The sequence below is a fragment of the Cottoperca gobio genome, chromosome 11 (assembly GCF_900634415.1).
Source record: "Cottoperca gobio chromosome 11, fCotGob3.1, whole genome shotgun sequence".
Classification (NCBI taxonomy): Eukaryota; Metazoa; Chordata; class Actinopteri; order Perciformes; family Bovichtidae; genus Cottoperca; species Cottoperca gobio.
The window spans coordinates 4,366,436-4,378,014 of record NC_041365.1 but is presented as its reverse complement, the minus strand read 5'-3'; the positions used below and the strand labels follow the sequence as shown (position 1 = coordinate 4,378,014).

Genomic DNA, 11,579 nt, shown 5'->3' with positions numbered 1-11,579 from the left:
TGCATTATTTTATTTTTTTGCGCTATAGGAAATTGATTTAAACAAGACATTCTCTGTAACTCACAAATGTAACTTGATGTTTCAATGTGTTGTTCAAACAGGGAAAAACGAGCCAGGAAAGGCACACAAAATACTGAATGAACCCCGATTTGGGGGGTAAGAAAAGAGGAAAGGAATCCAAAACTTATTATACAATTTTATTTCATTTGTCTCTTCATGCCGAATGTAAATATGTCGATTGTGGTGAAAGTGCTCGAGTGTATCCATGCTTCCACAGTAGAACGCCGTCTACCTCAGCTGAGGGGGTGGGGGTGGGGGGTTGTTGAGGCACCCCAACCCCGCCCCCACTGAGCGCCAGCGCGCACTGATACCTCAGTTCCCCCAACACTTCTTTCTACATGGGCGCGCCATCCTAACACCACGCTTAACTGAGGGGCACAAGTGATACTTAAAAAATATCCCCGACACCTCCCAACTCCCTGCTTCCTTCCTGCCAAACCACCCTTACATCCCTTTCCCCACCTCCGCAGTTTGTTTTGATCTACCTCTTTAGACACGTATTTGAAGTAGAGGCATTCTATTTGTTAGAATTTAGCCCCCCCCCCTCCTTTATGCCTCCCCATGCTTCCCCAGATATGAATGAAAACTTAAACTAAAATCATGTACTCTTTAGAATTTGAGAGAATAATCGAAAATGATCAAAAATATTTTTCTTTGCCGGTGTTTTGTGTTTTTTTTTTTTTTTTTTTTGGCTTAATTGAAATCCTCAACCGATGTTTATTTCTTTCTGCTTTCTATTTTTGGTGGTGTGGCTTACATGTATTTGAACTTTTGCTTGGGTTTTTTGTGAAAAAGGTCAAATCACACATTTGATTTTGCATTCAATAGTTAAAATGAGAAAATACAGTTAAAAAAATAGAGAAAGGGCCTTCCTTTTTTTGTTTCTGACTTGTAAGACTTCAAAAATAGATAAGTCCTGTCTTTTTTCCCTTTTTTTTTGTCTTTCACAGATGCTACGCTCACTCGCTGATTTGGTAGCCATTTTCTTCTGTTAGCATTTCTTGGCTGTGTGACGTGGAACATCTTGGTATGAGACAGATACGAGGGACTGGGTCTCTGAGTTTTTTTGGAAAAATGATCTAACTTCAGCATGATATTCCCTTTTCCTCTCTGCAACCATGCTTGTGCCCCTTCACCCCCCCCCCCCCCCCCCCCCTTCACACACAGCTCCACTTGTCAAATGCCTCTGAATAAAAAATAAATAAAAATATTAAATTGTGTTTTTTAATTGATAATGCAAGAAATCTACTGGATTAAATGTATTCTGGTAACTTGTTTTAAACCATTAAGACTACTTAGATGGAAGCAGAAATCACACACTTAACGGGCACCCAAACTTTCTTTCTTGTAAAGTTTGGATCGGTTCCTTCTCGGTTAAGAAGTATTGTTGTGAAGACTTAATAGTGTAAAGTTTTTAATGTTATATTATTAAAACTTGCTACAATTACCTTGAGGGTTCATGTTGTGGAATAAATAGCCATCTAAAAAAATTCCCACTACATACTAGTGGCATACAATATACCACATACTACTCATAGTATACTTTATCGCAGTGAGTACGTAAGACGAGCAACTGTTCAAAAACTCTTGCGAGACTCGCTGTTTATTTAGTTTCTTGTGTGAATATACTAAAGAGCTGTTTGAATGTGTAGTGAGCATCTGGGACACAGCTGTTGTGTTGTGCAAACAAGAACACACAGGATGATATGTATCCATATGTGAGGCTGTAAAATCACTTTTAGATTTGTTACTCCAACCTTAAGTCATTGTAGTGAATGGTAAACATTTGAAGCATCTGCAGGTCATTTGGGAGCGTGCTGTTTGGTCAAATAATTAATATTTTTTTGACCAAGAAGCGAAATGACTGGATGTCTTGACAAGACGAGTGGTTAGTTCACAACCTTTATTAGAGTCCTCAGTCCTCAAGTTTCCAGTGAATTCCATGAATTAGTTCTTACGTCTTACAGTTTAATCTTAATTTCAGTTCACTCGACGGAGGAAGAACATGCACGTGTCACTAGTAGTTTACATTTTATATTGTAAAACCATCTCAAGGATTTAATATGTAACTGTTGATTATATTACATTATAAGGCGCAGTACTGTAAAGCAGCACATGGCACAAAGTATGCACAAAAGTGATTATTTTGATCAGAAAATGTCCATTCCTTGACAGTACTTGCATATCCACTTCATCTCCTAGCAACTATTTCATCCAATGATGAACCAGAACAAGGAAATGAAAAGGAGCAGTGACTCAGTCGGACATTTAACAGCTTATTCAGTCCTTCCAATCTTACACTGCTGTTGCTGTTGCTGTAGCTGTAGCCGACACTTTAACAACTAAATTAAGACACATTATTATTTATTTATTTCTCTACAGACATAGTGTATTCCTGCTATCTTGACTTTTTAATGATTCAACTTTTGCTTACATTTGCACATTTCAATTGTGATTTTTCCTTCAGTGCTTTTGGCATCAAAAGCTGAAATGCTTTGGTGCAGCTCTATAGAGCCTACAGGGGGTGTCTCTCAGTCAGCAGGTGATGGCTCTCCTCACTGGAAGGGAAGAGTGCCTCCCTTAAACGGACCATGCGACCTCCGACCCCGGCATGGCCGCTGGCGTCCTCCACCAGTGACCTACGAATGGGACGGTACACCTTGTGACGCCTGAAAGAGAACGAGGAGGAGGAGGAGGAGGGGAATATTTGGTGGTAAAATGAGACAGAAAGAAATGGCACTTGGGCATTTTGTGTGTAGAAGCACAAACTTTAAGACTAGTCGGTTGTACGAGACTACTCACTTGCAGACCAGATATGCGATGAATGCAAAGACAGCCACCAGCACAGCAGTCGAAGAGAGCACCACCTCTGCAGGGTGTGAAGTCTTGGACGCTGCGGGGTCGGAGAACATCAGTGAGAAGGACAGACAGAGAACATCGATTGCAATAATAGAAAATAGATCGTGAACATGCGTAAGATGTAAGACTAAATGTCTTTGTGTAACCGACCAGGTGCATCCTGGGACTTGTTGATGGTGACAGTGGTGCTGGTCAGGCTCCTGGAGTCCTCCAGGGTGATGTTGACACAGTAGGTTCCAGGCTCCGGAAACGATCGCACGAGATGCACTTCACACTCAGGCGATGGCGGCACGTCATCGCACATGATGCTGAGCACCTGAGTACAGGTGGGGTCTGACATGATGGTGCAGGCTGAAGTGGGGATACTGAGGATGAAGGATGGACAGAGGATTCACAAATGGACTTTGAATTGTGATATGACTTCACACTCTAAAATGATCTAACAAATCTCAAATGTTCTAGTTTACTTATCATGATTGTGAAACTTTGACTGTGATTTTATATCACCATGATATAATCAAAATCTATAAATGCCTTAAGTGCCATTTAACCAAAAGTCATTAATCTCTGTGTTGTATTGATTTACCTGTATGCTAGACATGTTTAAAACATATTTAATATGCAATTACTGAGAGAAAAAGAGTCAATTTAAACTTAACAAAATCAATAATGTAATAAAGATATACTCACTTGCCCAGACATTTCACCAGGAAGCTGATGTCAGTGTTGGTCACTCTGGCAGCTGACACGTCCACGATGCGACTGTTTGGCCGGCTGTTGAGTGCGTGCTTGGGCTCTGCAGAGAACAGATTCATGCAGCATGGTTTTAGATGTATAATCTCACAACATTAAAACGATGAAGCGCAACGTTTTTTTTAGAGGAGGGTCTAGTGTGTGTCTCCACAAAGACGGGTTAAAAGGGGCAAAAATAACAATAAAGAGCAACAATTTCGACATGAAACTATAATCTTTCCATCACATAAAAATGTGGATGTGAAATTGATTTTATTTATTTTTTGTGCAAAAATCACTACAGAACACAAAATGCCAGTTTCATATGACTAAGACGGGGGTCGTAATCCCTTATAATAACTGTTCTGCTCAGGTTAGGATGCTTTCCTTTAACAGTCCCTTGTTTGTGCAATATTCACTTTTACAACCTTTTATCAGCCACTTTGTACTTATATTATTTTTATTCTATTTTATTCTATTTTTATTTATTTATTTTATTTATTTTATTTTATTTATTTTATTTTATTTATTTTATTTTATTTTATTTTATTTTATTTATTTTATTTTATTTTATTTTATTTTATTTTATTTTATTTTTCTATTGTATACTCGTTACTTTACTTCGTATGTTCTTTTGCTGTAACAAGGTAAATTTCCCCGTTGTGGGACTAATAAAGGATTTCTGATTCTGATCGCTCTCCATGTTGTTTACTTGTTGACTTGAAAATTACAATGAAAAGATGGGATCAGTTACATTTGAGTTTTGGAATGGTATACTGTATATTTGACTAGTGTGAAAACAATAACAATAACAGTAGCGCTTATACTCGGCACATATACTCTGCAGGTATAATGTTTACCATGCTAACCATCTTAGTTTAGAGTGTTAGGATGCTAACATTAGCAATGAACACAAGTTACAGATGAGGATGATGTCATTAGTTTTGCAGGTATTTGGTCATAAACAAGTTGACAATACACAAATAGAAATGTTGACCTACTGATAGCGCTAGAAGAAAATGTAAGGGGACCGTTAATGTCTACACAAAATGCCTGACTTTGGCGCCATCTAGTGCTAGTATTGTAAACGACACAATGACAGACAGTAATGCACACTGCTTTGAAAATGCTGATTAAGATTATAATTTAAATGATGGCAGGATTATGATCCATCCCATTGCAGCCTGCCACCTACCAATTATGGTGATGTTGCCCATGAAGGTCCCATAGGCGTAGCGGTAGCACATGTTGCTGTTGAGGCGCCTGTTGCGGAGCCAGGCCAGGGCAGTGGGGTTGGATTCTGGGGTTACATTGGCAACAGTAGGGGGGAGGGGCTCCGTGGTGGGCATGCCTGTTGTCATGGCAATGGGAGAGGAGGAGGAGGAGGAGGAGGAGGAGGAGGAGGAGGAGGAGGAAAAGGGCTGGCTGGTGCTGGTGCTGGGTGGCACTGAAACAAGAAACAAGTGACAAGATATGGACACACTGAACAAGAATGTGTGTACGTGATGATATTTTATCTTCAAGTATGAATGAACTGCTCAGATACATGCACTTCCTCCTCTTTCCCTCTTGTACACACATAAACAAACACACTGATAGCTGTGGAACTCACCCTGGGTGGTCTCCGTCTTGACAGTCCCAGCATGAGTACCGGGCGGAGGTGTGTGAGCCTCTGGAGTAAGAGACACAGGAATACAGTTATTCAGTTAAATTCAAAGGCAGTGTGTATTATTGGAGGCGATGTTGCAGTTACACCAAATCGAGCCTTGGGCGTAAAGTTGGGGGGGCAATTGGTACCTTCCTGCATTTCCTACCCCGTACTTCCCGCACCCTTGTTCGGACCACAGCCATCTTCAAACTCGACCTTCATTTTGATCTCAACTACACGCCTGTAAAGCTTTGTGATGCCAAATTGGGCGTAGGGTGTAAAGTGGGGGTGGGAAGTTGGGTTTGCAATGGCCCCTTGGCCTCCCCAATTTTCAAACTCGACCTTTATTTTGATCTCAACTTCACATCTGTAAAGTTTTGTGTCTTGTACTTTGCAAGGTTGTGTCGCTATTGTCGTGAAAAGATATGTCCACTGACAAACAGACAGACTGAAAACCTCCTCTGTGGTTGTTCCCGCTAGAGTAAGTTTCTCAAGGAGCACATGTTTGCCATTATCACACACACACACACACACACACACACACACACACACACACACACACACACACACACACACACACACACACACACACACACACACACACACACACACACACACACACTAACAAGCTGAAAAATGCGCCGTTTGTTGAGTGGTGAAAATAATATTGTCACTATGAGTAGGATTTGGATTATATGCACCTAGGGCGATATCTCTGTGTCTGTGTCCAGTACCTGTGGAAAGTGATGCCGTGGAGCTCCTCTGAATCGGGGTGGCAGAGGTGGGCGGACACTCCACAGGGAACGCTGCCTCCACCACCAGCTTCACACTCATGCTCCCAAGCGCGCTGTAGGTGTGTGTGGTCACGTTGCGGTGTGTCACCAGCTGGTTGCCATCTCTGAAGTCCCAGATGTAGTCGATGGCTGCTGCGGTTTTGAGGTAGCCGCTGGGGTCATGAAGCTGGACTTTGAAGACTACGTCCTCATCACGAAAGAAAACATTCTCAGACTGATTGATCGCAGCCTTCTGGGAGATGTCGACTGCCACTGGGATCTTATCTAAGAGAGAGAGAGAGAGAGAGAGAGAGAGAGAGAGAGAGAGAGAGAGAGAGAGAGAGAGAGAGAGAGAGAGTGTAAGGGGAGTAATAAATCATTAATTCTCTAGGTTTCTCGTTGTGTTTGTTTGTTTAGCTGAAACATGCCAAGAACGTTTGAGTTTGTCTCCACCTGTGACGTAGAAGATGGTGTTGTCAGTGGTGAGGGGGCTGTACTTCCTGCGCTCACGTTTCCTGTAAACCATGACCTCTATGACCTCTGCCCCCAGAGGGATGTTGGTGGTGTTGATGGTCAAAGTGGAAGAGGAGCCGTCACATGTCTCGTAGTACTGGCCTGAAGATGAATGGAGAGTTAAAAAGTTACTTATTTTGTTTTTCCATGCGCATGTGTGCAAATCTATAAACCTGCGTGTCTCACCCATTGCGTGCCACACATAGACGTAGCTCTTGCGGCTCCAGTCGTTGCTCTGAGAGAAGGGCTTTCCATCGGGGAACACATTGCATTTCATCACGTCTGTACACTTTCCAAAGCCATAGTCATCCAACCAGGAAGTCCAGTTGTACACGTAGCCAGAACGCACCTGTCCATTGGCTGCTCAGAAGAGAAGAGAGTGTGGTTGTGTTATTCAAAAGCGAAAGAAGTAAAGCTGCACTACTTTATATTCTTATAACAACAATGGGTCAAATTACTACTTGTAATGTGAAAGGGGTCACTCGTAGTGAGACACCTCGTAGATAATTATCCCCCAACATTGCTGCTCTAGGGAACATTTTAGCCTCTTTTAGCTAATTGTTTTGGTTCAGCCTCTGGAAACAGCAGGCATGTGTTTTCAGCAAAATATCTATGATCTGCACCAAACAGCAGAAGGACAAACTTAGTGACTATCTGGTGAACATATTGGAGCAATTTAGCAGCTAAAGAGCCAGATATCTCCCTCAGGGGTTGGTGGAGACAAAAACAGCGCTGCCCCCAAGTGGCCATAACATGAACAAATGCTGCTTTAAGTGTGCTTGTACAGTTATTTGTTATTACACTCCTGTGGTGTGGCTGTCTGATATGATGCTGTGGTGTTTTGTGGTGGACGATGATATAATGTGTTTGGGGGCGTGGCCTGGCCAGTTATTTTGGCAGCACCTGAGGCCTCGAGCTCCATACCATCCTCACAGTGCTCATCCCATACAATAACCCCATTGGCATCCTCCTTCTGGCATGGTGGGTACTCCAGCTTCGCGGTGAACGAGATGCAAGAACCGTTGAGAGCCGGACTGTCGCTGGTCAGACGAACGTTGGGTTTACCTGCAGGAAAGTGGACGATGCAGATGAAAAACTCAAAACATAACAGGGAAGAATTCAGAGGAGAAAGATGACTTTACTCACCTTTGTGGTGCGTGAGCTCTTTTGGCTTTGGGTTTAGTGGAGGGTAGAGGTAATCGTCCCATGGGTTGGTGTCAGGATCCCAGCCAGGGATTGGTGGAATTGGAAATGGCGACTTCCCTGCCATTGCATGCTTGTGGGGGAACATGTCAGCGTATGCTGGCGAAAGAGAACAAATCATATTTTAAAACTCCAAGTCCTCTTGAAATGTCGTGAGGGAAATCTGAAACCTGTGGGATTGTCCAGGGTCCCCTCGTTTTTAATTATTCATGCACATTTAGAGTCTTTTTTCTTTTTTCTTTATCTTTCTTAAGGAAAAAGTCACAGAAAATGTATTTATTATGATAATTCAAAGTCATTTTCTGATTAACTGACATGTATTTTGCAAACATCACTAATTATATCTATACAAACTCCAAAATAGTTTTTATTACAAGCCTGCAACAATGGCCTTCTCATTATGTAATTAAACCTTCGACATAAACCCATCTGAAAATAAATCATCTGATATTGGAGTCCTTGAAAGGAGACTATTATGTGTGGGTCCTTTAGAGGCGACCATATAATAGAGATGAGATCAGGTTTTCTCTGAATGTTAATTTGTTCAAAGACATATTTTGTAAAAGAATAAACACTGGAGATGAAAGCCCAATCTCATAATTTTAAAATCAGTTCTGTGACGCAGATGATCATACTTTTAATACCAAATAATACCAGACAATATCTTGAAGCAATCATCTCATCCTAAACATTTTTTATTTTAATGATTTATTAATAATATCGTTCTCTCTAACTTTCTGTTTCTGGCTTCTGTCTAAACTTCAGCGTGAATAACATGTTTTTACGGATGGCAGACGAAAACAACAAATTCCATTTATGTGATTTAATTAAAGGAAAAAAGAATCCAGATATGTTTGGGAACTTCTTTGTGTAAGCAGACATATGTGCAGATACTCAACTCATGACGTGACAAACTTAGACATTTACCAAGTATGCAGTAAGTTTACTTTTGTTGTTTTTATATTAATAACGTTGATACGTTTTTGCACTGTTTGAGGCATCATCCCGTCGGACTCCTATGTGACACCATCTGAACATAATTGTGAATTAAATAGATGTATTAAGATATTCTATTTATGGTGTATATCGTTTTTTGAACGGAGACCGTCAGGCAGGCTCCCTCCTTAATTAAGCTCATGGGACTCTGCAGAGAGCTGAAGACCGAACAGGTATAACAGAAACTGTGAGACTAACATCGAATATTAAACACTTAACAATTTAAAAGTCAAGGCCCATAATATACAATCATTCCTGTGATTTCAGCGTGCATATTTGAATTTAAGTAGGGTATTTAGGAAACGTATGATTAGTCTGCAGTTAATATCTCTATATCAAATCTCGTCATACTTACTGTTCCAAATGCTAAATCAGGTGACTAACTTTTAAAATACTTACTTTTGCGTCCATCAGCTTGAAAAACAAAGCAGGCACAAACCAGGAGGAAAACGAACCCCAAGGCTTCCATCTCCAGTCTTCAGCAGGACAATATCTTGTCAATATATAAAAGAAAATATCTTATAATAAAGTGTTCACCGACAGAGCTTGTCCCTCTCTCTGCTCGTTCAGCAGGTTTTTCGCCCTGCTTGTCCTGATGTTCAGCAATTTAATCTGGGGGCCGTTGAGCGCACAAACATGTGATGCTTCCTAACAGGACGCATCTCATCCCTTATTAGTCTGCTGGCCTCAGGAAACTCATGAGCGACGAGATGCACGCGGCACGCCCCCTCTCCCTCTGCCCTGATAAGGCTTTTAATATGAAGTTATTACTTACGGGTTCATTATTTTCCTATTCTGCAAATGTGATAAAAATATTTGTATAATGTATTTTATAAACAGTTCCTTGATGGTGCAGTGCAACTCTCCATACTTTTATTTTAGATCTTTATCCTCCATTTACAGGATTTGATTCTAAAACTTGCTGGAGTATAAATAAATATTGTTTCATTTAATATCCAAATAACATTTTATTTTTTAAATGTAATACATGTCATTTATTTTTTTTATCCTTTCTGGAGAAATATGTCAAATAAAAGGGGCAACATGGGATTTCAATGTGCCTAAATTAGTCACGTCTATTGTACACAACACAATATCACAAATCGCAAATGTGCCTCAGTTACAATACAAACGGCATACTAATCGTATAAAAATGTAATATAATTAAATACTTGTATTACTAGCATAGATAACCTTAAATCTCCGAGTGTGACTGATGAGCACATGACTGCATTATTTGATAAATGTGTCTCATCGAGCTGTGTCACGGTGAGACAGATGTGAGGTCCGCGCGGGTTATTGCGCCACAGCTGCTGCACAAAGCAGAAGGAACCCGTGTGATGTGCAGCCGAGGTGCGTTCGTTTTCAACACAATCCAACATGTGATTAATGTCATTATTTCAGAGGGTCTGCTGCTGTCACAATGAGGGCTCCCAAACTCAATGTCACACCTTTAAATGTGTGTACAAAAGTCAAGAAATAAATGTTTTAATCACAGAGAAAACTAAGATTTGTGGTCAGAAGAACTTCTCTTGTGTGGCATTTCTGTAAAACACATCACGGTATTTAATTTAGAAGAAACTAAGTCGAGCAGCCCCCCTCTAGGGCGACGCGAGAATCACCATGGCAAATAAAAAAGATTTACAAAGGTTCTTTTATCCCAAATGCAATTAATGTAGTCAACAAACCTTAATATGAGAGTGTGTGCTGTGCACAGCATTGGTATGCATGCACAGTCTGTTGTACAAGTCAGAGATCTTTGTTCTGTTAAAGTGATTTTTATCTCGTGTACATGGTTTTGTCTTTATATTTCCCTGTATGAGAACAAAGACCATTTTTTCCAGCCTCAACCGGACAATAAAGTGTATTCTATTCTATTCTAAAATATGGTATCGTGAGAGCACACAGCATTGTGAATGTAGATAAAGAGTAATTATATGTTACTCATCGTTAAATCCAATGAGAAACAAAAGAGAGATTTTTAAACTTTGAAGCAGCAGGTAGGGTAACTCATAACGTCCTGACTGATTGATGACAAGAATCGAAAAAACAAACAAATAATGCAATGACAGGATTTTAAATTCATCCACGACTTTCATATTCACCGTGATAAAGCTACTTTGTTATTAAAAGAAATACAGGGTGATCATGATGATCAATTGAAATGATTTCCAGCTGCATAAAAGATCTGCCTTTAATCCGACTTTGCAATGATCACATAGCGATCTAAAGGTCTAGTCGACTTTGTTGTTGGCATTTCAGGGACGTTAGTGTTAAATAAGGTCTAATGAAGTCAATCAGACGGTAACTAAACACACAACTTACTCAATTGTCTTCATGAGTGATCACGTGTTATCAGTGACGTCAACAATCGCACAACCTTTTTTCGGGAAACATGAATGAATGTCTGAAACAAAACAAAAAAACATTTCAGCTTGATTCGAGCTTTCGGTCACATCTCGTGAGCTTCATCAGTGGATGGAGCTCACGAGATGTGACTGAAAGCTCAGGAAGAAATTAACCAAAGTGGGTTAAGTTTTTTTTGTCAAATCAACATGACATGTAGGAAAAAAAAAAACATCAGTTAACATCAATACTGCTCATCCTCCAGCAGGGGGAAGCACCACTCCGCGGCTTTTCAAAGCATGTTGGGAAGCTGCAAAAGTGGTTGATTGTATGTACATCGATTTAATGTTGAAGCTGGTAAAAGTAGTTTAGCTTAATGTATAATATTTATTATATTTTGTATTATTATTCTGAATGTGCAAGTTATCAAATAAATGTAATGCAATAAA

General features: G+C 40.3%; 1 protein-coding gene across 1 annotated transcript; it reads right to left on the bottom strand.

The window, feature by feature from the left end:
- Positions 1-1,953: 1,953 nt before the first annotated feature.
- On the bottom strand, positions 1,954-9,303 carry gpnmb (glycoprotein (transmembrane) nmb). Its single transcript, XM_029443465.1, has 12 exons — positions 9,184-9,303; positions 7,732-7,887; positions 7,510-7,650; positions 6,772-6,945; positions 6,526-6,687; positions 6,034-6,357; positions 5,264-5,323; positions 4,847-5,098; positions 3,610-3,715; positions 3,070-3,284; positions 2,863-2,953; positions 1,954-2,729 (listed from the first exon to the last, which is right to left on the bottom strand). Exons 1-12 carry the CDS (start codon positions 9,251-9,253, stop codon positions 2,576-2,578), a joined length of 1,905 nt encoding a protein of 634 aa, XP_029299325.1. The 5' UTR covers positions 9,254-9,303; the 3' UTR covers positions 1,954-2,575.
- Positions 9,304-11,579: the final 2,276 nt, after the last annotated feature.

Bases quoted from the DNA above. Each gene is read 5' to 3' on its own strand.
- gpnmb (XM_029443465.1), bottom strand. From the start codon at position 9,253: ATGGAAGCCTTGGGGTTCGTTTTCCTCCTGGTTTGTGCCTGCTTTGTT. The intron at 6,358-6,525 runs GTGGAGACAAAC...TCTCTCTCTTAG, and splicing joins CACCATCTTCTACGTCACAG to ATAAGATCCCAGTGGCAGTC. The intron at 2,730-2,862 runs GTGAGTAGTCTC...GTTCTCTTTCAG, and splicing joins ATCGCATATCTGGTCTGCAA to GCGTCACAAGGTGTACCGTC.